Here is a 24897-nt window from a genome sequence, read left to right on the forward strand (position 1 = left end):
GGCGTCCACACTCACCGCACGCCATCGCGGAGGCGCAACTGGATGGTGCCGTTCGTCATGGCAATGGGTCCAGAGCCGGGACATGCCGGCGGTGTGTGGTTCTCGAGCTCAAAGTTGCGTGTGCTGCTCACGCGTGCCAAGGCGTATGGTGGAGGGGGCATTGGAGACGGCAACTGTTGGGAATTCTGAGATTGAGCATAGAATCGGCTAGATTTACAGATATGCAGGAGTCCCTTACCAGGCAGTAGTTCTGCTCGTTGTCGAAGCCATAGGTGGGCGTGGCATTGTAGCGCCCTGTGAGTGCCTTGCCGTTGTGCGCCATTTTGCCAGCGTCTATTTCCTGCATATTCCCTGGCCCGTACTGGGGAGGGTTGGAAATGTGTATGCCCGGCAGTTGGACGTATGGACGGGCCGACTGACTGCCGACGGGGTAATTGGCGCACTCCTTGGAAATGCCGCTGGTGATGGTGTTGGTGCCAACGGTGGCGCTGCTAGCGAGACTGGAGCTGCTGCCGCGATCCATGTGGCCCACGGAGTCCGTGCCGGAGGACAGCTAGATGTTGCTCATGCGTTGGGACAGCTGCCCCCCAGTCATGCCGACACGCAAGCTTGCTTGTTAAGGGAGGGGGGATGAGAAGGCGAGAGGTAGTAGCGGAAGTTAGATCCGGAAGGAAATGAAGAGGTGAGGAAGTGAAAGTGCCAGAAAATAATTGAATACCGGCAGGAGAGAAAACGACAGATACGAGAGAAAGTGTCAGCAGCTCAGAAATCGAATGACTTTGCAACTGTTGCTAACATTCTGTCGACATTCTGTTAACGCATGCATATACATACATGTAGTAGTTTAAGTTGCTTGATGGCAACGAGTAACATTTATTTGATAAGTATGTTGGACTTAAAATTATAACAGCTCCAAGTTTTACAAGTATGTTTGTGAATAATTATATGCGTGTACGTCTGATGCGTGGCTGAACTGACAACTGACTAATCTCTCTCTCTTGCTATCGGCTCTCTCAGAGCCGATTACTGCTCTATCCCGACGACACGACGAAAACACGACCGCTTCGTGTCTCTCTCTTTCCTTCGTTTCCTACATTCGGCTGTCCTGACGGACCATTCGCCTCGGATGGGTCTAGCCAAGGTTTCATATATTCTGAAACTGTAGAGGTCTTATAGGGACCCTCAGTATCCCCAATCTTCTCGACTTCGTACCTTCCATGATTCTTTACCCTAACCACCTTATACGGCCCTAGATACTTTCCTTTTAGCTTTAATCCAGCACCATACTGAGTACGCTTGATAGCTACTAGCTCATTAACCTCATACTGTCTATCTAGTTTCCTTTTTAAGTCAAAACTCTTCTTGTTTTCCTGCTGTAACCGTGCAATGTTTTCAACTACTTCCTTTCTAATTTTTTCGCGGTCATTGTTCAACTCTTCGATAAGTGATTCTTCCAATATTTCTTTTATTTTTGGATCCATTCCTATACGCATGTCTAGCCCAGTCAATATCTTGAAAGGTGTTACCTTGGTACTTCGCGGCTCAACACTGTTGATCATTTGCTGTACTTTTCCTAGATGCTTATACCAACTACCGGAATTACCCTGACACAATTTCGACAACATAGGCACCACTATCTTGTGCATCCTTTCGACTTGACCATTCCCACGTGGAACGCCTGTGGCAATCATTAAATGCTGTATTTTCTCTCTCTCACAATATTCACGAAACAAATTGGACATAAACGCTGCACCCCTATCCGTCACTATTCTGTTCGGATTACCAAAACTAGTCCCCTGAATTTCCAAACACTTAACGACCTCTTCAACGCCTGTACTACGTGTAGAATATAACCAAACAAACTTAGAAAATCCATCAACGACAACCAGTATATAATTGTACTGTTTTTTAGTCATTTCCATTGGTCCAACGTGATCAATGTGATACGTTTGTAACGGCCTATCACCCTTGTCTATTGGTTGCAAATAACCCTCACGTTTTCCTGTCTTTTCATTGACAATGATACACTCGACACAACTATTTATTACGCGCCATACTTTGTCTTTTAACTTCGGAATATAATACGACTTTTCAATGATATCTTGTGTCTTTTTAACTGAAAAATGTCCTTGCTTATGTGCTATTGATATAATCTCATTTTCCAACTGAGCTGGTACTACGATGAGCTCCTTATCCGGATCCTTAAACAAAATCTGATTCTGAATATAATAATCCTCATATTCCTTGTCCTCCACAATACTTTTAACAGCCTTAACCCAATCGTCGGTTAGCTGAGCTTCTTTCAAACGATGAGCTATACTTTCGGTCACCATAAAACAAGATACACGACTCAACGCGTCAACGTGCCTCATCTTCGTTCCTGAGCGATGTTCTATAACATAATTAAAATCTTGTAGGTACATGGCCCAACGTGCTACTCTCAAAGGAACGTCTTTCTTTTTGATCGTCATTGTAAATGCATTACAATCTGTGACAATTTTGAACTTTATACCCAAAACGTATACACGCCATTTCGCTAAAGCTTCGATAATTGCCAGAACCTCAAGGTCATAAGCAGGATATTTCTCTTCACATGGCTTAGTCCTACGGCTCATATATTGAACTGGATGGAATTGGCTGTCTTCCAAACTCTTTTGCAATAACACGGCTCCATACCCCCATTTTGATGCATCAGTATGGATTTCTGTCTCCAACTTCTCCAACTTCAATGCTACCTTTAGTTGTTCAAACGCAACCTGATGTATCTCCTTAAATTCAAATTTAACATCCTTCCGCAGCAGATCTGTCAATGGTTTTGCAATAACAGCATAACCCTCAATAAACTTTCGGAAATAAGAAGTCAATCCTATGAAACGCTGCACTACTTTTTTATCAACTGGCACTGGGAACTTTTCGACTGCCCTCGTCTTCTCATCACTTGGTCTTATCGTATTCTTTTCTATTATATACCCCAGAAAATTAACCTTTTGTCGTAACAGCTGACACTTTCTCCAATTTATACGTAGCCCATTCATTTCCGCTATCTTCAGTACTTTTCTCAACTTTAACAAACCCTCTTCTATATCTTGACTACAAATAATAACGTCATCCATATAGACTGCTGCTTCATTATTCTTTACCAAATCTCTCAACACAGCCATTATAAATCTGGTAAACACCGCTGGAGAATTTGAAATTCCAAATGGTACATATAAAAATTCGAACTGACCATTCTGAGTCACAAAAGACGTATATTTTTGAGACTCGACTTCTACAGGCACATGGAAAAAACCATTCGTTAAATCCAACGTGGTGAAATACTTTGCACCCTGCAGTTTCTCCAACACTGTATCCATATGTGACATTGGAAAGTTATCGCGAACTATTTTCTCATTCAGCTTTCGGTAATCACAGCATAGTCTCTTGCTACCGTTCTTTTTCGGTACCAACACTACTGGCTTTATAATCTTCTGAGCCAGCCACTCTTCCACTTGCTTGTCCACGATTTCCTGTTCACACAACGGTAATCGTCTCGGATGCTGGAAAACTGGTATCTCATCCACTAATACAATTTTCATTTTTATCGGCGCATCTACATTTCTCTGAGGTTGGTACTTTCCTACCATACCCCTAACCTCTCTAGCATGTACTTCACTGAGATGACCAACATCAATTGAAAACTCCTTCTCAACTTCGTCAATACTTGACATGCAAATGCCTTTATATTCATTAAACAATTCCACGCATGAGGACGATGCTACCTGATCAAGTTTCTTATCTTTATCCTCGCCACAAACTCTACGAACAAATCTTGTTCCTGTCTTAGAAACTTGCATGTCCACATGATCCAGAATAGTCCTTCCTAAAATGGCTTCAAAACCAATATCCTCGTCTGGAATGACATGAAATTCTACCTCCATTCCAATCTCATCGATTTTCACTGGTATCGAAAAGCTACCAAAAGTTACAACTTGACTATCTCCAATACCTGTTAAACATTTCTCCTGGCCGATCAGTTCAAGATTTCCAAATTTCAAAAATACCCTCCTGCGAATTAAACACAAATCTGCTCCAGTATCAATCAAACCTTGGAATACCAAATTCGCGTACTTAATATCCTTTAATTCCAAACCTGATGGAGTGAAAATACCTGACGGCTTATTGACGACTTTCTTATCTCGAATAATGTTCGTATTCGATCTCTTTTCTTGTCTGGTTTCGACCTTGACATTACAGCTTGCAGCACGGTGTCCTGGTTGGCCACATTTGAAACAACAAAAATCATTTTTGGGACAATCTTTCCTCAAATGCGATTTGTCTCCACACTTAAAACATTTCCTAAAATTCTCTGCCATCGACCCTTTCACCGAACTCTCACTTTTATTACTCAGCGGCCAATTCTTACTCATCGGCTTGGATCCGCCTCTAGCTTTCTGGTAAACATCGATCTGAAATTTAAGCTCCTTTAAGTTTCTAGCTTGGTACAGCATTGCCTTACTTGCCCTAGCGTCTGGTATACCATCCACAAAATATTCGATTAAACTCTCATCATCTAGTTTAATTGGCTTGGCTATCTCCATTAACGCATACAAAAACTCATGCAACGACTCTCCTTTTTTCTGCTGGCGCTTTTGCAACATTCTATGTACTTCTACGGACGACAGTTTAACACTAAACTCATCCAACAGAGCTGCCTTCAACGAATTCCAGTTACGAATATCACGCAAACTACGAACGAAAGATTTTGCTGCACCAACTAACAACTGCTTGGCATAAATGAATAATTGTAATTGACTCCATTGAACAGTAGCTGCGCATTCTTCTAATTCCTCTATCCATTGATTGATGTCGGGGTTATTAGAACCAGAAAATTGTGACACACTACCTTCCACGTCTTTTAGCGTAAACCAAGATTTATACTCTGCCTGTCGCGTACCTGGTTGAACTGCTACGGTATCATCCACTGCTGTTACTACGGACTCATTCTCTGACTCTTCTTCATCCTCAACTGGAAAGCCGTGATGTATTAATAGTCTATCTTGCAAATCGCGCTTTCGTCCCGTCGTCTGCAACGCAAGCTCTCTTAACTTCTCTCGCAAATCTGCGACTCTCAGTGTCATTATCTCTTCAACTTGCATCGTGACGATTTAAATACAAAATAATTGATATTAGCTTATATCTAAGAAAATGTAATTAAATCAACTTAAACAACCTTATTACTGCTGGCCTGTTAACAATTTTCCAGTTAACATCGATTTCGAAAACGCCTTTAAAGTCGTCACTGTTAACGATCGCTTCTCTGTTAACGCTCACCTTACTATGGGTTTACCCTTGTTAACTCTCGCTTCTGCGCAGAACTTTCCAGACTCCAAATTTGACGCACACACACCACCACATCCAGATCTCGCTTGCCTGTCGATGTCGCTGTTGCCGTCCTCTCTTTGTTGCCTTGCCTTGCTCTCGCCGTTCGCCGATAACTCGTTGTCGCTTCCCGAATCGTCGCTGCTTCTGCTGTTACAAAATGAACTGCTGCTTGTCTTTTCTTGTAGTTGTAGTCTCCGTCCGACGCAGTGCAACACAACAACAATCAATGTTCTTTGATTCTTGCTGTTTGCTGCCGTCGTTTTGTCGCTTCTGCTTCCTTTGGAACGAACGCACTCAGATTGTCGTCTCTGTGCCGCTTGTCTCCTTGTAGCTCTAGCCTCTCAGACGCAATGCACAACAACAACAACGAAGGTTTTGATTCTTGCTGTGTTTGCTGCCGTCTGCCGTCGTTTTGTCGCTTCTGCTCTCTTTGGAACGAACGCGCTCAGATTGTCGTCTCTGTGCCGCTTGTCTCCTTGTAGCTCTAGCCTCTCAGACGCAATGCACAACAACAACAACGAAGGTTTTGATTCTTGCTGTGTTTGCTGCCGTCTGCCGTCGTTTTGTCGCTTCTGCTCTCTTTGGAACGAACGCGCTCAGATTGTCGTCTCTGTGCCGCTTGTCTCCTTGTAGCTCTAGCCTCTCAGACGCAATGCACAACAACAACAACGAAGGTTTTGATTCTTGCTGTGTTTGCTGCCGTCTGCCGTAGTTTTGTCGCTTCTGCTCTCTTTGGAACGAACGCGCTCAGATTGTCGTCTCTGTGCCGCTTGTCTCCTTGTAGCTCTAGCCTCTCAGACGCAATGCACAACAACAACGAAGGTTTTGATTCTTGCTGTGTTTGCTGCCGTCTGCCGTCGTTTTGTCGCTTCTGCTCTCTTTGGAACGAACGCGCTCAGATTGTCGTCTCTGTGCCGCTTGTCTCCTTGTAGCTCTAGCCTCTCAGACGCAATGCACAACAACAACAACGAAGGTTTTGATTCTTGCTGTGTTTGCTGCCGTCTGCCGTAGTTTTGTCGCTTCTGCTCTCTTTGGAACGAACGCGCTCAGATTGTCGTCTCTGTGCCGCTTGTCTCCTTGTAGCTCTAGCCTCGTGTTCGCCAAAATTTCCAAATACACGCACAAATCTCACTTGCAAATGTTGTTGTCTTGGGCTTATTTTCGGACGAGCCCCCAATTTGTAGTAGTTTAAGTTGCTTGATGGCAACGAGTAACATTTATTTGATAAGTATGTTGGACTTAAAATTATAACAGCTCCAAGTTTTACAAGTATGTTTGTGAATAATTATATGCGTGTACGTCTGATGCGTGGCTGAACTGACAACTGACTAATCTCTCTCTCTTGCTATCGGCTCTCTCAGAGCCGATTACTGCTCTATCCCGACGACACGACGAAAACACGGCCGCTTCGTGTCTCTCTCTTTCCTTCGTTTCCTACATACATACATACATATATGTATTTACATACGTGCTCGTTGCACAGCTTTGCCAGTGGGGCTACGCAGGACGGCGGCAAGGGCACTGATACTCTGAAGAGGCCGAGGGACCCCCCTACACCATCGAGTAGCGGGAGAAAAACCCCCCCCAAGCGAAGCAGGAACTGCTTACAGGACATAGACGAGATTGGCGCAATCCTGGACGACCTACTCTACCAGATGAACGAGAAGGGCCAGAGGTCGATCAACATGGCCATCAAGAAGATGGTAGCACGCATGAAGGAGTTGCAAGTGGAAGTCAAATCCCATCTGCAGGCGCCAGAGGATAAAAGGGCCAGGATGCCAGTGCCATGATCACACTGCAAGCCCAACTGGCCCCCTACCCAGGATGACCAAGCCCAGTGCGACTAAGGCGACGCAAACGGCATCAGGAGCCCACAAGAGCGAGGCAACACCCCGAACTGAGGAGAAGAGCGCGCGCGGAAGGCCCAGGCAAGGACACCAAGCTGACGCCACTCGACAAGAGGAAACCAAGATGCAGTGCGGCAAGGCGGAAGACACCAACCCTACACAGAAGTGGAGTGAGGTGAGAGGCAGGCGTGCGAAACGCAAGCAGACAGGCCGACCAGACGCAGTGCTGGTCAAATGCACCGAGGAGGCATCATACGCCGACATCCTCAAACTGGTGAAGGCAGCACCAACACTCCAGAGCCTCAAAAACAAGGTTCAGGGCATCAGAAAGACAGCCTCGGGCGAGCTGCTTCTAAGGATGCAACAATCCTCAGACCCCGCCACCCAGGAGCTGCAGATGGCCATCCAGGCAGCGCTTGGGGACAAGGCAGCCGTGAAGGCCATGCAGGAGACAGTCGCGGTTGAGGTACTCAACATAGACGAGCTCACGACAGGCGACGAGGTATGTGAGGCCATAGCTGCAGCGATCGACGGCGACTTAACACAAGGAGCAGTGCCGTACATGCGGAAAGCATATGGCGCAACGCAGGTAGCTACGCTGAACCTTCAGCCCGCATTCGCAAAGAAGCTCCTGGAGCTCGGAAAAGTTCGAATCGGCTGGGTTGTCTGCCGCGTGCGGCAACGGATTGCCCCAACCCGCTGCTTCAAGTGCATGGCCTATGGACACACTGCAGCCAGGTGCAGATCCAAGCGGCCTGTGTCAAGCAATGCATGCTACAAATGTGGTGGGGAGGGGCACAAGCACAACCAGTGCAACAACCCGCCAATGTGCATACTATGCGCTGGCAAGCCAGGAGACGTCCGCTCAGCAGCCCACTCGGCCCTCAGTCGCAGCTGCCCTGAGTATAAGAAGGCACTAGCAAAACTGGTTGATGGTTAAGCTCCTGCAGCTCAACCTAAACCACTGCCGAGCTGCTCAGGATCTGTTGGCGCAAACAGTCCTGGAGCAGAAGATCGACATAGCGCTACTCAGCGAGCCGTACGGCAAAAAACACGAAGGAGTCTGGCAGCAAAGCTCAGACGGAGGAGCAGCAATCTGGAGCTGTGGCCCACAACCAGGCCAGCTTACCCACAGAGCATCCAGAGTGGGATATGTGAGAGCTAAGCACAGCGGCACTTTTGTCTACAGCTGCTACATAGCACCGAGGTTCACGCAGCAGGAGTATGAGGCGATCATCAGCAACATCGCTAGCGACGCACGAGGCAAATCGCCGGTCCTGATAGCGGGCGACTTTAACGCCTGGGCCACGACTTGGGGCAGCGCCAAGAACACACCCCGTGGGACATCGCTCCTGGACGAGTTTGCAAGCCTGAACGTCTGTCTCCTCAACACAGGAACCACACCAACGTTCAGCAAAGCAGGGCGGGAGTCTATTATAGACCTCACCTTTGCAAGCCCAGAGCTCGCACGCCACGCGAAGTGGCAAGTGCTGAGTGCTTACACCCATAGTGACCACTTAGCCGTAATGACGGAAACCTTTGCACCCAGGAACACATCAAGGATACAGCGGGCGCTCCAGGCCGGGTACAAGGAGGAAAGCCTGAGCAGAGCCGCGCTCCTCTCGGCAGCAGAAAACCTAAGCGCCGCCGGGGATGCTGAAGCATCCGCGCTTGCCGTTTACAGGACCGTCAAAGCGGCCTGTGATGCAGCCATGAAAAAAAGAAAGATCGGAGGAAGCAGGCACCGGCCAGTACCGTGGTGGAATGAGCACATTGCCAAGGCCAGGAGGGAGTGCTGCGCAGCTCGGCGTGCCTACCAGCGAGCAAGAGGCTCCGCCCAATTTGGCAGAAATGGCGCGGCATTCAAGGCCAAAAGAAAAGAGCTGAAGGAGGCCATCAGAAGCAGCAAACTCAAATGCTTCAAGGAGCTCTGCGATGCGGCCGATGCGGAACCTTTTGGTGGAGCATACAAACTAGTCATGGGGAGATTAAACAGACAGCCTATGCCCAAGGATCCGGTGCATATGAGAAAGATAGTCGGCACCCTATTCCCTGGACAACCACCCTTACAAGAGGAAGCTAGGCTAGAAGGAGCTAGCCTGAGGGACACCACCACCATCATCACTGCCAGAGAAGTACTGGAGGCCACGGGTAAGCTGAAGATCGGGAAAGCGGCAGGTCCAGATGGAGTCCCTAATGCAGCACTAAAATGCATAATTAGAGCCCATCCGGAAGCATTCGCCACAATGTACACCCAGTGCCTAGCGGAGCGGACAGTCCCACGAGCATGGAAACGGCAAAGGCTGGTTCTGATACCCAAGCCAGGCAAAGAGCTCAACGACCCATCGTCATACCGGCCGCTGTGCATGCTGGATACCATGGGCAAGATTTTCGAGAGGATGGTATGTAACCGACTGGAGGCGGAACTGGCTGAGCGTCGCGGACTTTCCGACCTCCAATTCGGGTTCCGCAAGCAGAGGAGCACCACTGACGCCATCGAGATGGTGACAAACCTTGCCAGGGAAGCCATGGCAGGAACGCGATGGGCTGGAGGCGACAAACAGTACTGCCTAGTATGTACACTAGACGTACGAAACGCCTTCAACTCTGCCAGCTGGAAGAGCATCCTAGAGGCCCTGACCAGGAGGGGTATATCTGAGCAAATCACACGGACTCTGCGAAGCTATTTCACGGACCGCGTCCTGATCTACGACACGGAAGAAGGAGCAGAACATCACCAAATCACCGGAGGCGTCCCACAGGGCTCGGTCCTAGGGCCGATACTGTGGAACGTGATGTATGACGATATCCTGCGGCTTACATTACCGGAAGGGTGCACCCTGGTGGGCTTCGCCGACGACATAGCACTGGTGACAGTGTCGAAACACGTAAGAGACGTAGAGGAGAAAACCAACGTAGCAGTCGGGATGATAGTGGCCTGGCTCGCAGCCAACGGGCTAGCATTGGCGGAGAAGAAGACGGAGGCTGTGCTAATGAGCAGCAGAAAAAAGGTCGAGCAGGCATGCGTGAGAGTCGGTAGCACGATCATCAGGACCAAGCCTGCGCTAAAGTACCTAGGGGTAATGATGGACCAGAGGCTGAACTTCAAGGCCCACCTGGAATACGCCAGCGCAAAAGCGACTGCAGCAACGGCGGCCATAAGCAGGATGATGGCCAATACAGGGGGACCACGGCAGCGTAGCAGGCAGCTCATCGCTGGGGTGGTCACCTCCATAATCTTATATGGATCAGCAGTGTGGGCACCAGCAATGATGGTTTCCACATACAGCAGAGACTGCAGAAGCGCATACCGACGCTGTGCCCTGAGGGTTACATGCTGCTTCCGGACGGTGTCTGAAGACGCCGCACTTATTGTGGCAGGCATGGTCCCACTGGATCTCCTGGCAGCTGAGCGGCAGAGCGGAGTGGAGGTAGCCAGCGAGCGGCGAGAGCGCACTATAGCCCAGTGGCAACGGCGCTGGGACCAAGCGGCAAAAGGGAGGTGGACCAGACGTCTCCTTCCCCAGCTTAGCCCATGGCTGCGAAGAAGGCACGGCCAAATGAACCATTATTTGGGCCAACTGCTGACGGGGCATGGCTGCTTCAAGCAGTACCTGCATCGCTTTAGGCATGCTGACGACCCGTATTGCAGCTGCTGCGGGCCTGGAGTCGACGAGGATGCAGAGCACGTCTTCTTTGTATGCTAGGGGAGACGCTTGCAGAAGTGAGTGTGGACACCCTCACCGACCAGATGCTAGCCGATGAGCAATCTTGGAACGCGGTCGCCTACATGGCAGCAAGCGTGATCAAGGAGCTGCGCAGGCTGGAGCGAAGCCGGACAAACTAAGCCAGAAGGATGACCCCACAGCCCGCACCGCGAAGTAATGCCTAGCGGCAGTCCCGCGGGAGCGGACCCACCCCCCCACCCCCTTCCCAGCCATAATTGTTATTTTATAAATATAAATTGTTTTCCCAATAAAAAAAAAAAAAAAAAAAAAAAAAAAAAAATACGTGTGTGCGTTTTTCCCAATTTGCATTTGATTTTTATAGAAATTAACCAAACTATTTTGAATAGTATTAGAAGAGAAGAGAAGAGGGGGGAATAGAGAAGGAAAATTCGAATATTAAAGTCGGAAAGTAAGAGAGCAATGGTGGAAAAGAGCGAGACGGAAAATAAGAAGGTCTGAAATAACAGGAGAAGGCAATGAGGTGATGTGGCAATGCTGCTGTTGCCGAGCTGTTAAGACTGCGGCGGCTGTTAACTCGCTGTTGAAACCCTGCTAGCGCGATGATGCGGCAGTATTGTAAAACAAAATGTCTGAAAATTGAAGAAACTTTCACGTTATTGCTTGGAATTTCACTTACCGGCGATGGGTTGTTGGTGTAGACGGAGCGCTGGCGCACCCCGTTGGGCGGCTTGGTGGGCGAGCGCAAGATGTTGTTGATTTTGTCGTTCATCTGAGCACGCGACAAGAAGTCCTCGGCATTAAAGATCCCCACACGGGCGCCATTCGGGCTGCTTACTTGCGAGACCGGCTCCTGCTGGGAAGTCTCGCAGTCCGATGACTGGCACTGCGCCTCCTTGGTGCTGACCTTGGGCTCAACGGACTTCGGCTCGGTGACCATTTTGACTTGGCAACTTTTTTCTTCTCGCTCTTTCTTTTCGTCAAGTGAGTTCACAAAACCGGCGTTTGTGTGTGCGTGCGTGTGTTCGTGTGTGCGGCAAATGCGAAATTTTGCACTTTAAATATGTGTGAACTTACTTGAGAACACGCGCGTGCTAAATACAGTTTTAGAATATTTTGTTCGACACTTCTCACTACGACTCTGAGAGGAATTTTAATTTTTATATTTAATTTTCCACTTTACATGAGCTTCGCTCGCTGGCACAATTTTCGAAAGGATGACTGTTCGGATTTTCACACTGAAAGTCGTCGCCTGCTCAAACCGGAATTCAAACTGAAAAGCAGAGCTGTCTCCCGATTATAATCGGAGCGATATTCAGGGCTGCATTTCAATGTTGTATGGATGTAGATCAGATACTAATTACTGTACATTTTCGTATTATTAATGGTACTCCGTGGCTTGAGTCTTGAGCTTCACAAAAAAATGGTTTACCAAATTACCAAATGGTTAAATGGTAAAATGTTTAATTCGTACACTGCTCATTTTTACCTTGTTCGATCCTTTCGGATTCCTGTAAAGAAAATTTACCAAATACAATTCGTTCACAGACTTGCATTAAGGCGCCGCACTGACGCTGATCTATCCACAAGCCTGGAAAAAAGTATTGACCCGTCATCGTTTTGGCCCAAAGTAACTTCATTCTGGTCATGGCTATTTGTGGAATACTTCTGGCAGTCTTAATTTAATTTGGATCTCTTCCATAAACTGCGTGCACTGCAACTCTCTCTTCCCTAACTCCTCTCAAATCTGATTTCCCATAGATTATTAATTGGTACTTTGTATCGTTGCCCAACTAGAAATGGATTTAAGTCAGCTTGAATGCATTTCCGTCGGCCTAATCCTATTTCACGCTTTTAGAGTCGGACAAATGAAGTTTGCCAGCATCAAAGTCAAGCAAAATCGAATTAAGCAATAGGCGCCGCTCCCAACAGCATCAAGCAGAAGCTTTAAAGCATATTAGAAAATTGAAAAGTCAGCCAAAAGAGTTGCACTTGGCCATGTAAAAGTACTGTGCTGTGTGCTCGATGGTGGCATAAAACTGAAAGTTTCAATTTTCTGAAGTGCTCGCCTTGGCTCGAGAAGGTTGCGAAATGCCAAGTGTCAGTGCCAAAGGAGGCGGCTAAGCACGGAGCATCTTGGTGGGTTACTGCTGATGCAGTGTATCGCATATCTGCTTCGTAAGTTGGAATTTCTGGCATCATCTTTACGTGAGGGTACACACTTGTGTCCTGGAATTTGCATGCAAAATATAATAGTGCTAGGTGCCCATTTATGTATGTACAAGCTAAGCTCTCTATAGCGGACACATGGTTCCAGTAATTCAATCCGTACTATCCATATAGTGTAAGTAGCGAATGTGTACAGCTTTTGTTAGATGTTTGGTTCTACCCAAATTGTCGGATATGTGCGGATAATGCTGGGGGCTGTTGACAAATTAGCCAAAATTTAGAATTTGGCAGGCCCTGAAGGACGCCCGTCCGCGCTTGTGGCAATGAAAATTAGCTGAGACATCGCACGTCTGGTGTGTGGGGGAGTGTTATTGTTTTGCCACCTTGTAGTCTGGATCGTAGAGAACTATTGTCGAACGGTTCAGTTCAGTAGGCAACCCTGAACTTCTTGCGAATCGATTGACAACTATATCCCCTCGCCTGCTCACATGATTGATGCTGACTTTCACTTTTTCGGCTAGAGAGCATTGACTTCCCCTGCATTTGGCCATCGCTGCCCACGCAGCATGGCACAGCGAATATTCGCCTAAAAATTCTATCTCATTTTGCTTGTGACATATTTGAAATTTATTTTCGGTGCTGATGCTGCCACCCCGATGCTGTTGCTGTTGCTGTTGCAGCTGCAGCTGCACCTCCGCCCACGCACTGCATTGACTCAGTTTGAGAGTGAAAATAAAAAAGAACAGTTGGCAAATACTGTTGTTCGGGCCAGCCGCTGAAGAATAACCGTAACTTTAACATTATTATTGTATGAGCAGAGAGAGCCGCCTATGTTGTAAAACGATGACGTTCTGCAGAGCTGCTGCGCTCTCCCCCTAAAGGGGCTCTCTGCCGCCGCCACTTCGGCAACTACTTTGATCTGCTGCCGCCACTTCGGCAATCACTTTGATCTAACGCCGTCGTCTATAGTTTAGTTCTATGCTAACCCCTCTGCGCATTGGTTGCATATCGATCTCGCATAAGGTTTATCTGGCAATAGCAAGCAATCGGCTTCCCCGAAGCCACCAAGATTAAATACGAATTATAAAGTTTAACCCGAAATCTCTTTTCATTTTTGAAACACATAGGTGCCAAAAAAGCTTGGCATCTCAAACATTGGTGACCCCCCGACGTGATATAAAACCATTGCTTAATCGCGTTCCGTTAAAACACTTATTATTTATACAATATTTTGTTGTTGGGTAGTTTAACTACCAACAAATACATTTGGGTGCACGTTGAAAAACAGTTTTAAGTGCAAATTCAGTGAGAGTGCGGCTGGAATATTTATAGACAATTCCGGTACTTTAAGCGTCGAATCTCTCATTCTCTGCGCAGCTGCAGCCGCGGTTCTTGACTTTTCGTGTCTTGCATTCTCGCTCTCGCGTCTATACATCGTCGCTTAAGCGGTATTTCATTTTCCGTTGTTGTGTCGAATTGCACAACGGTTAACATGGACAACGATCCAAATATAGGCGCGGGCGGAAATATTGTGGTGGCTGATTCCAGACTGAATCTGTATAAGCGTAAAAGTCAGTCATTATATGATCGATTGCACAGGCTTGGCGAATCCTTCGCGGGGAATAAAATCGATAAGCTGACCGCCGCGGAAGTCGAGGTGCGCCTTGATATGTTGGCAGAAATTCGAGAGGAATTTAATAAGGCCCATAATGAGTTGGAGGCTCTCGATCAAAACGAGATTGGGAGTGAGCTGCGCGAAATCTTCGATACTCTTTTCATATCGTTGAAAGCTGAGTTGCTGGCTGCTGTTGAAGTAAGCCAGTCACACGCCGCTGCCCATTCCACGACTCTGCCAAGCCATTCCGGACATAGTACCATCATCATGGCTCACAAGCAGCGACTTCCTGAGCTGAAGGTGCCTAAATTTTCTGGTGGATACGTCGAGTTCTCGGATTTTATGGCAATGTTCAAATCGGTGATTGAAGCGGATGCGGATCTCAGTGACATCGAGAAATTCCAGCACCTTCGCTCTTGCCTCGCTGATGCGGCTTTGGATTCGGTTCGATCGTTAGAGCTCTCCAGTGCCAATTATCGTGCGGCTCTGGATATACTTAATAAACGCTTTAATAACAAAAGACTTGTTTTCCAGGCACACATCAAGAAGATTCTTGGGCTAAAGAGGGTAGACTCGCCTTCTGCTAAAAGGCTTCGGGAGTTTTCGGATGCAGTCAATTTACACATGCCAGCGTTGCAGACATTGGGAACTGCTGAGGAGATTTCAGGATTCATGGTCATCAACATGCTGCTGCAGAAGTTGGATTCGAAGACGCAAACCAAATGGGAGGAGCACACATCGTCGGATGCTATACCTACCGCAGATGAATTCTTCGAATTCTTGCAGCAACGCTGCCAGAAAATGGAGCGGTTGGAATATGCTACAGCGACACACGCTAGTAGCGATCAGGTGGGAAAAAACCATTCCTATACGCAGGTTAAGAAAACGTTTGTAGCTTCCAACTCTTCCGCCGACCCGTCTGTATGCGTCTTTTGCCACTCAGCGGGCCATGGAACATACTCGTGCAAGATATTCGGAAATCTCTCACCGTTGCTGCGCCACAAAGAAGTGAAGAAGCTTTCCCAATTGCCTAAAGCCGAGGCACCGGACCCTCGCATGCAATAAGGGAAAATGTCGAGTATGTGGCGGTAGGCATCATAGTTTGTTGCACTTCGATAGTATACAGCCCACAACACAAGGCTGCCCAGGTATTACTCCTCCCGATCTGGCCGTTCAACCGGACACTTTCCGTTGCTCAAAATTCAGCTAGCAGCTCGTCTCTACCTTCGTCTACCTCTCTTGCTGCCCAAGGTCTTCACTCTGATGTCGTGCTTCTGGCTACAGCCGTGGTTCTCGTAAAGAATCGGTCTGGCGTTTTAGTTCCTTGTCGTGCCATCTTAGATTCAGGATCGCAGCTGCATCTCGTCACATACAGGTTCGCCCAGCAGCTTCAGCTTAGGATAACTCAATCGTCTGCACTTGTGTCTGGGCTGGGCGATACCAGCGTTTCTACTGAGGGATCCACCATAAGCATTTGTATGCATTCTCGCACCTCTGCTTACACAACTACACTTACTGCTCTCATCGCCCCCACGATTACCGATTCTCAACCAAGTATGACAGTAAATGTATCCGATTGGCGTATTCCATCTAACATTCAGCTCGCTGATCCTGCATTTTTCAATCCTCAACGGGTTGATCTTCTCATTGGTGCGAGCGTTTTTTATGATCTCCTCTGCGTAGGGCAAATCAAACTCACCGATGGACTGCCTCTTCTGCAGAAGACCCGGCTTGGGTGGATCGTATCTGGCGGTGGACAGAAGGTATCAAGCTCGGCGCTTTTGGCTACGCACAATTGTCAAGATTCGATATGGGAAGTCGAGAATTGTGTGGAGGCTGGGTTGAATACCAAAGAAGAAGACGATTGTGAAGCACATTTCGTAAGCAACCTTTCACGGTTGCCATCCGGGGAGTATGCAGTTCGTCTGCCGCTAAATAACAATACTGATCGTTTAGGAGAATCTTATGCTCAGGCTTATCGACGGTTCATCAGTCTGGAGCGAAAACTGGAGCGTAATCCTACACTCAAGGAGCGGTATTCCGCCTTTATGAGGGAGTACATTGATTTGCATCATATGCACCAAGTCAACCCTGATTCCCGTAGTCACTGCAAATATTTCTTGCCTCATCACTGTGTCCTAAAGGAGGACAGTACGACGACAAAACTCCGTGTCGTTTTCGACGGATCCGCAGCTACATCAACTGGATATTCTCTAAATGATGTGATGATGACAGGCCCTGTTATTCAGCCTGCATTGTTTAACATATTGATTCGCTTTCGAACATATCCAGTTGCTCTCACTGGGGACATTTGTGAAATGTACCGCTGCGTACGAGTGTCTCCACCCGACAATTTGTATCAGTGCATCCTATGGCGAGATTCCATCGAGTCCGAGGTTCAAGTCTACACATTAGACACCGTCACATACGGGACGAGGGCTGCATCATTTTTAGCGGTCCGCGCAATGCACCAGCTGGCCATCGACGAGGGTGAGTCCTACCCTCTTGGCTCAGCTGCTCTGCGGCAGGAGTTTTACGTGGATGACCTTATTTCGGGCGGTAATTCGGTCGCACAGGTCATGGACAAGATGCACCAAACATCAGCTTTACTGTCCCGTGGTAATTTTAGACTTATTAAATGGTGCTCCAGTCACCAGGAAGTACTTGAGGGAACCCCTGAAGATGACATAGAGAAGTTCCTAAAGTTTAATGATGGAAGCGACATTGCCAAAACTCTCGGCTTAGCGTGGGACCCTGCTTCGGATCAGCTGCTTTTTGCCTTGTCCGCACTGGACACAAACTCAAAGCCATCAAAGCGGTCGGTTTTATCTACGATTGCGCGGTTCTACGACCCTCTTGGATTGATAGATCCAGTCATTGTCAGGTGCAAAATCTTCCTTCAGCAGCTTTGGAGAGAAAATTTGGATTGGGATGAAAGCCTACCCTCAGCGTTGCATTCAACTTGGATGGACTTGAGAAATAGTTTGGCAAGCATTTCTCGGATCTCATTTCCTCGCTTGGTTCTTCGTTCTAGTGTGGCTACAGAAGTTCACGGATTCTGTGATGCCAGCTTAGAAGCATATGGCGCTTGCGTGTATGTCGTGTCCAGGGAAGCCCAGTCTTTGAGCCACGTTTTGTGCTCAAAGTCGCGAGTGGCGCCGCTAAAGACTATATCGATTCCTAAGCTGGAATTAAGTGCAGCCCATTTGCTTGCGAAAATCATGCAGAATGTAAAGGACATGGGAATCTATACAGGTCGGTTCTATTGCTGGTCGGATTCGTCAACAGCATTATCTTGGATTAGGGACGAGCCAGCTAAATTTCAAGTTTTCGTGGCAGATCGAGTGGCATCAATTCAGGAGTTGACGGCAGCCATGGAATGGCGCTATGTTCCCACATCGTTAATTCCTCTGATATTCTCTCGAGAGGCTCGCTTCCCAACCATCTTATCCAGTCAGAGCTATGGTTTCACGGCCCATCCTTTTTGCTAGGCTCCAAGGATAAGTGGCCTGTATCTCCATCTAACAACATAGCAACTTTGGAGCTTCGCAAGAGAGGATTGCTAATCACGTCTCCACATGCCGATCTCACGTCCGGATGCAAATTTGCGAATTCATTCTTTCGCATGCAGCGCACATTCGCCTACATGCATAAATTTATACATCGTCTTAGGCATCCAGGACTCACCGTTTCTGATATTCGGCAAGGAACGCATCTTCTAATTCGACACATTCAGCTGGCAAATTTGTGGATGGACATAAAGGAGATTCGGCGCAATGGTTAAGTCATGAAATCCAGTTCTATTAGTTCGCTCAACCCGTTCATCGATCATTCTGGACTACTTAGAGTTGGAGGTCGTCTTGGCAACTCATCGCTAGGATTTGACGCTCAGCACCCGCTCATTCTGCAAAAGGGACATTCCATTACCTTTGCGCTAATAAGATATTATCATGAAAGAAACCTCCATGCCGGACCTCGCGCCTTGCTATCCAAAATTCGGCTGGAATATTGGCCCATTGGAGGTGTTAAGGCAGTGTCAAGGGTCGTCAGCAGATGTGTGAGATGCTTCAGGACTATGCCGCGCATGGTCGAACACATCATGGGAGACCTACCTAAGGAACGTTTGGAAGGATCTCGAGCTTTTGAAGTCACTGGAGTGGACCTTTTTTTTACCGATCAGAAATCCGCACGAGGCCTCCGATCAAGTGCTACATTAGCGTATTCATCTGTTTCACTTCTAAGGCTATACACATGGAGCTCGTAAAGGATTTGACCACCGCATCGTTTCTAGGCGCACTAAAGCGTTTTACTTCCACTCGAGGAAGGCCAAGTCAAATTTGGTCGGACAATGCGACAAACTTCTTTGGGGCCAAGAACGAGCTTCTGGAGCTAAAGAAGCTTTGTCTGAGCGAACCGCATATGAAGGAGGTCCACGAATCCTGCTTGGCTGACTCGATCGACTGGCGTTTCATCCCACCTCGCTCTCCGCATTTTGGCGGGTTGTGGGAAGCGGCCGTGAAGACCGCAAAATATCACCTGTACCGCTCAGTTGGACCATCTGTAGTTAGCTTCGACGAGCTGCGCACTCTGATCTGTCAGATCACTGCAATTGTTAACTCTCGCCCTTTGCTCTCGCTTTCAGAAAATCCTGATGATTTAGACGTTTTGACTCCTGCTCATCTGCTTTTAGGCGGCCCCCATGAGCAAATCCTCGAGCCTGACCTAACGAAGCTGAACTACAATCGTCTGGATGGCTGGCAGCGGGTCACCCAACTACAGCAAATATTTTGGAGCCGTTGGCGCGAAGAGTATCTCACTCTTTTGCAAGAGCGCGCGAAGTGGCGTACCCCCGCCCAAAACATCTACAAGAACGACCTCGTTCTGGTGAAGGACGAAAATCTTCCTCCAATGCGTTGGCCACTGGCTAGAGTGGTCGATGTCGTTTTGGGCAAGGACGGAGTGTGTCGCGTCGCTGACCTGAAGACATCCTCAGGAAACATCAGGAGGGCCGTCACTCGGCTATGTTTGCTGCCCCTTAAGGAAGTATCTCACTCTTTTGCAAGAGCGCGCGAAGTGGCGTACCCCCGCCCAAAACATCTACAAGAACGACCTCGTTCTGGTGAAGGACGAAAATCTTCCTCCAATGCGTTGGCCACTGGCTAGAGTGGTCGATGTCGTTTTGGGCAAGGACGGAGTGTGTCGCGTCGCTGACCTGAAGACATCCTCAGGAAACATCAGGAGGGCCGTCACTCGGCTATGTTTGCTGCCCCTTAAGGAATCTGTTGAGAGACTAGCTCCCAACGGGGGGAGTATGTTCGGGCCAGCCGCTGAAGAATAACCGTAACTTTAACATTATTATTGTATGAGCAGAGAGAGCCGCCTATGTTGTAAAACGTTGACGTTCTGCAGAGCTGCTGCGCTCTCCCGCTAAAGGGGCTCTCTGCCGCCGCCACTTCGGCAACTACTTTGATCTGCTGCCGCCACTTCGGCAATCACTTTGATCTAACGCCGTCGTCTATAGTTTAGTTCTATGCTAACCCCTCTGCGCATTGGTTGCATATCGATCTCGCATAAGGTTTATCTGGCAATAGCAAGCAATCGGCTTCCGCTAAGCCACCAAGATTAAATACGAATTATAAAGTTTAACCCGAAATCTCTTTTCATTTTTGAAACACATAGGTGCCAAAAAAGCTTGGCATCTCAACCAACTGTATTTATAGTAAATGCAATATGCATGGAATCCGAATGAAATACGGAAACTCATTTGTAAAAAGCTACAATGCCTTGACCGGCTCCACCACCTCTTGTGTTGTCACTTACAGCAGCCGCAAGCGAACAAATTGGTTAACCTCCTTTTATTTTTTTCCTTTCCTTTTTTTGGTAGTACGAGTCCATATTTATGGTTCGTAAAAATGAATGTGGGATTTTTGTCGAGCCATTACCAATTGGACGGCCATTTACGGCAGTCAAAGGCAGAGAGGAAGCAGAATTGTGGTCTTTTTATACCCGATACTCAAAATGTGGATGTGTGTAACGTCCAGAAGGAATCGTTTCCGACCCCATAAAGTAAATATATTCTTGATCAGCATCAATAGCCGAGTCGATTGAGCCCTGTCTGTCTGTCCGTCTGTCCGTCCGTCCGTCCGTCCGGCCGTCCGTCCGTCCGTCCGTCCGTCCGTCCGTCCGTCCGTCCGTCCGTCCGTCCGTCCGTCCGTCCGTCCGTCCCCTTCAGCGCCTAGTGCTCAAAGACTATAAGAGCTAGAGCAACGATGTTTTGGATCCAGACTTCTGTGATATGTCACTGCTACAAAAATATTTTAAAACTTCGCCCCGCCCACTTCCGCCCCCACAAAGGACGAAAATCTGTGGCATCCACATTTTTAAAGATACGATAAAACCAAAAACGCAGAATGGTAGAGTATGACTATATGTTTTAGATTGTAAGATCTCAATCAGATCGTATAATTATTATAGCCAGAATCAAGAAAACAATTTCATTCTTTCTCGCTCTGTCTCTCACTAACACACAAGGTTCATGGTCGGTTTTGCCAATTGCAAAATATGAGTTCAAGGATCTCAGAACCTATAAGAGCCAGAGCAACCAAATTTGGTATCCACACTCCTGTGATATCGGACCTTGACCGTTTCGTGTCCAAATTTCGCCACACCCCCTTCCGCCCCCGCAAAGGACGAAAATCTGGGGATCATCAAAAATCTCAGAGACTATTAAGGCTAGAGTAACAAAATTTGGTATCCGCACTCCTGTTAGATCTTACTATAAAACGTGTATCTCAAAATTTCGCCCCACCCCCTTCCGCCCACACAAAGAACGAAAATCTGTTGCATCCACAATATTGCACATTCGAGAAAACTAAAAACGCAGAATCATAGATAATGACCATATCTATCAGACTGCTGAGTCTGGATCAGATCGAATCATTTTTATACCCAAAAGGAACAAATCAATTTGCACTGGCTACGCAGCGCCCGACGTCACGCTCAGACTGATTTTCTGTCTCTCTCGCACGCACTCTTTGTCGTGTCGTTTAATATTAGCGGCGTCTGCCGGAGGAGAGCCATACTGACTAAGTATCGGGTATAGCTGTAGAGTTGCGGTGTCCGCAGCAACTCACAACGTTCCCCCTCGTTCTAGTTTGAATTGCTTGTTGATTATTTGCTTGCCACATTTTAATTAACTGGATTTCGTTTCGTAGAACGAATGTGTAACAGTAAGCTTTTGGCAGCGAGCACTGCTCTGAAATATTATATCTATGCTCCAAGGGGATTTCATTTCCACTCGGTCGAATGCGAAATGTGGAAAAACTATTTTCGTCGACCCAAGAAAACTCATGAATGTGTCAGTGAACTTTGGCGCAGACAAATCCGGCCAAGACGGGATGCACTGGCTGCACAGCTGAAGAGTGTTGCAATCGTTGACGTCATAGCAGTTGGAACAGAGGCGTCATCAGGCGGCAGAAGTAGAAGAGGCACGCAGCCAGATTGATGGGGAACTTGTGGCATAATTGAAATGGTTTTAAAAATCCATTCTTAATGTGTTTCGCCTTCGCTATTAAATCCTTTTCCATTTGCATTAAAAACAATTAGCGCCCGCGACGCCACTTTCCTTTGTCGACAGCAGGAGAGTGAGCGGGGGGAGCGGGGGAACCTTGCTTCCGGTTTGGGAGGGGGAAAATTAATTGATTGTCAAGATGAGGCAGCGGCAACAAATAAATGTGTCTGGTCATTCAGCAGGCGATATTTGTTGCCACACACTCGCATATAGAGTAGATAATGCCGCGTCGTCTGTCAGCTATGTAATTACATTCACACAAATCCGTGTACACACACACACGTACAAGTGTACATGGAGCTTCACACACAGCAGCTGATCGCGCCGCCAGACAGGTGATCGCGTAGAGTTGCCACACGGACGGTGTTGCCAGACAGCCCCGATCGACCCAGGGCTGCCAGAGTGTTGGAGAGAGCTGGAGTTGCGCGCCAACGGAGGGAGATTTTAATTTCGAAATTCAAATTCTAAAGTAAACAATAGGAATGGAGGAGGATGAAAAGCTCGCCTTCAGGAAGGGAAGCATGCTCGCCTGATCGCCGGCACCCGAGCCATCTACATCTCCAGCAGCAGCGGCGCAGAGTCGGGACCTTGACTCTAGGGAGACCCCCAAGAGGGTTCGGGACCCAGCTAGCCCGGGAAGTTCCCAGAGGCAAACGCCGCCCAAGAAGAGCAAGGCCCACCAGGAGGCTACCTGCCTTGAGAACCTCTCGGAGCTGGGAAAAATGCTTGATGAGGTTCAGACCAGGATGATGGACAAAAATACGCGCCACATCAACATGGCCACCAGAGCACTGTTCGTGCGCATGAAGGAGCTGCACTCGAACATCATCGAATCGAGCCAAGAGGATGCAGCGGGTAGAAGCGCGCTGCAGGAAGGCTCCGACGCCCAAGGCCTGTGCCCGAAATGCTCACAGAGCACGCGGAGCGCAGACAAGGAGCAGCAGACAACGACCGTCTGGAGGAAAGATGCCGCAGCGCAAACCGAACCGTGGCGTAGGCTTAGCCAGACATCCGTGGCCGAAGGTCCAATGGGGGAGCAGGGAACCACACCTAAGCGCCCAAGGCAGCGAAAAGGAGCTATCGCAACCAAGAGGACCCTTAAAAAGACCCCGTTGCGGCCACACGGAAACGTGGCGACGACCAGCGCCATGACGCAGCCGAAGAGCCCCGGAATCCCGGACAGCGAATGCAGCGTGGTGGCCAAGAGGCCGAGAGCAGCACGCCGCGCTCGCCCAGACGCGGTCATAGTTCAGGCCCCCGGGAAGTCGTACAGCGAAGTTCTGGCAATGGTCACCAGACGACACGACAACCAGCTTTCCGACCTGGGAAGCTGCGTCTCCAAGGTACGCCGCACCATAAACGGCAACTTTCAGCTGGAGGTGGCAAAAGACAGCGTGGAGAGTGCTGAGGGCATGAAAGCCAGCATCGCACGTGTCCTCGGCGGTGGAGCGTCTGTGCGCGCAATGACGGAAGACTCGAAGGTGGTCATATTGGAGATACGGGACATCGACTCCCTCGCGACGGAGCAGGAGATCTGTGCCGCTTTAACTCGCCAATTCAACATTGACGAGGGTCGAGTAAGAGTCCGCAGTCTGCGCCGCGGAAACGCGGAGTCCCAGCTGGCTGTGGTCAGCTTGCCCTTCTCCCTGGGCCAAGCGGTCCTGAAAGGCGTCAAGGTGAGGATCGGCTGGACCATATGTAGGATCCGGGAAAGAGATGGACTCCCAAGGTGCTACCGATGCCTGGAACCCGGGCATATCGCACGGAACTGCAAGAGTACAGTGGACAGGAGTGGCTGCTGCATCAAATGCGGGGAGAAAGGGCACAAAGTTGCCGAATGCAAAAAAGAGCCTGCATGCTTCATCTGCTCAGCAGCTGGAGAGAAGGAGGTCACGCACCAGGCAGGCACTAAAAACTGCCCAGCCACGCGAAGCGGGGTCGGCAAAACCAGGACGACATGCAGTTGATTCAACCCAACCTGAATCACTGCAGGGCCGCACAGGATCTCCTGACGCAGACGGTGCGCGAGCTTGGCTCTGAGGTGGCACTCCTCAGCGAACCACATAAGGTGGGCAGCAGCAGCGATTGGGCCACGGACCTTACTGGCAAAGCGGCCCTGTGGCTCTGTGGCGTCGACGCGCCGCAATTGCGCGACACCAAGTCGGCAGACGGGTTCGTCCGAGGGTATGTAGGCGGCATATGGTTCTACAGCTGCTACCTGGCACCCAGCCTCTCACTGGAGACTTTCAGCCGCATTATGGACGAGCTGAGCTGCGATCTGCGAGGACGGAACAACGTCGTAGTCGGAGGCGACTTCAACGCCTGGGCCCTGGAATGGGGGTCCTCCCGTACAAACGCCAGAGGCCGCACGGTGTTGGAGGCTTTTGCCTCTCTGGACGTCGTCCTTCTGAACGAAGGGTCCCAACAAACTTTCAGCAGGGCAGGTGTAGGGTCGATCATCGATCTCACCTATGCCAGCAGCACGCTGCCCCGGCACGCCCGATGGAGGATCAGCGACGTATACACTGCCAGCGACCACGAGGCCATACTATGCACCCTGGGCACCCTTGCCCGATCAAGAGGTACCCCGTTCCGGCATGGGAAGGCGTACCGCCAGGACACGCTGAGGGCCCAAGCCTTCGCAAG

General features: G+C 48.8%; 2 protein-coding genes across 5 annotated transcripts in view; both read right to left on the bottom strand.

Moving 5' to 3' along the window:
• LOC117194392 overlaps positions 1-24897 on the bottom strand; it is a 117562-nt gene that overhangs the window by 19585 nt on the left and 73080 nt on the right. Inside the window, exon 1 of one of the 2 annotated variants that reach the window (XM_033398968.1) lies at positions 16-179. The exons of the other annotated variant lie outside the window; for it this stretch is intronic. Within the exon in view, the coding sequence (XP_033254859.1) occupies positions 16-84 (69 nt within the window). The 5' untranslated portion in view covers positions 85-179. Of the gene's footprint in view, positions 1-15; positions 180-24897 lie in introns of those variants that run through there. 2 annotated transcript variants of the gene reach the window in all.
• On the bottom strand, positions 519-11923 carry LOC117194393. 3 transcript variants are annotated; one of them, XM_033398971.1, is made up of 3 exons: positions 11577-11923; positions 11488-11491; positions 519-612 (listed from the first exon to the last, which is right to left on the bottom strand). In XM_033398971.1, exons 1-3 carry the CDS (start codon positions 11835-11837, stop codon positions 554-556), a joined length of 324 nt encoding a protein of 107 aa, XP_033254862.1. In that variant the 5' UTR covers positions 11838-11923; the 3' UTR covers positions 519-553. The 3 variants fall into 3 exon arrangements, with proteins under 3 accessions (XP_033254862.1, XP_033254861.1, XP_033254863.1); XM_033398970.1 differs by lacking the exon at positions 11488-11491 and having other exon boundaries at positions 519-616; XM_033398972.1 differs by lacking the exon at positions 11488-11491 and having other exon boundaries at positions 524-612.

The sequence above is a fragment of the Drosophila miranda genome, assembly GCF_003369915.1.
Source record: "Drosophila miranda strain MSH22 chromosome Y unlocalized genomic scaffold, D.miranda_PacBio2.1 Contig_Y3_pilon, whole genome shotgun sequence".
Lineage (NCBI taxonomy): Eukaryota > Metazoa > Arthropoda > Insecta > Diptera > Drosophilidae > Drosophila > Drosophila miranda.

Excerpts from the sequence above, each read along its gene's own strand:
- LOC117194393 (XM_033398970.1), bottom strand. The coding sequence starts at position 11,837 with ATGGTCACCGAGCCGAAGTCCGTTGAGCCCAAGGTCAGCACCAAGGAG. Across the intron at positions 617-11,576 it reads ACACCAACAACCCATCGCCG|CAAGCAAGCTTGCGTGTCGG; the intron begins GTAAGTGAAATT and ends CCCCTCCCTTAA.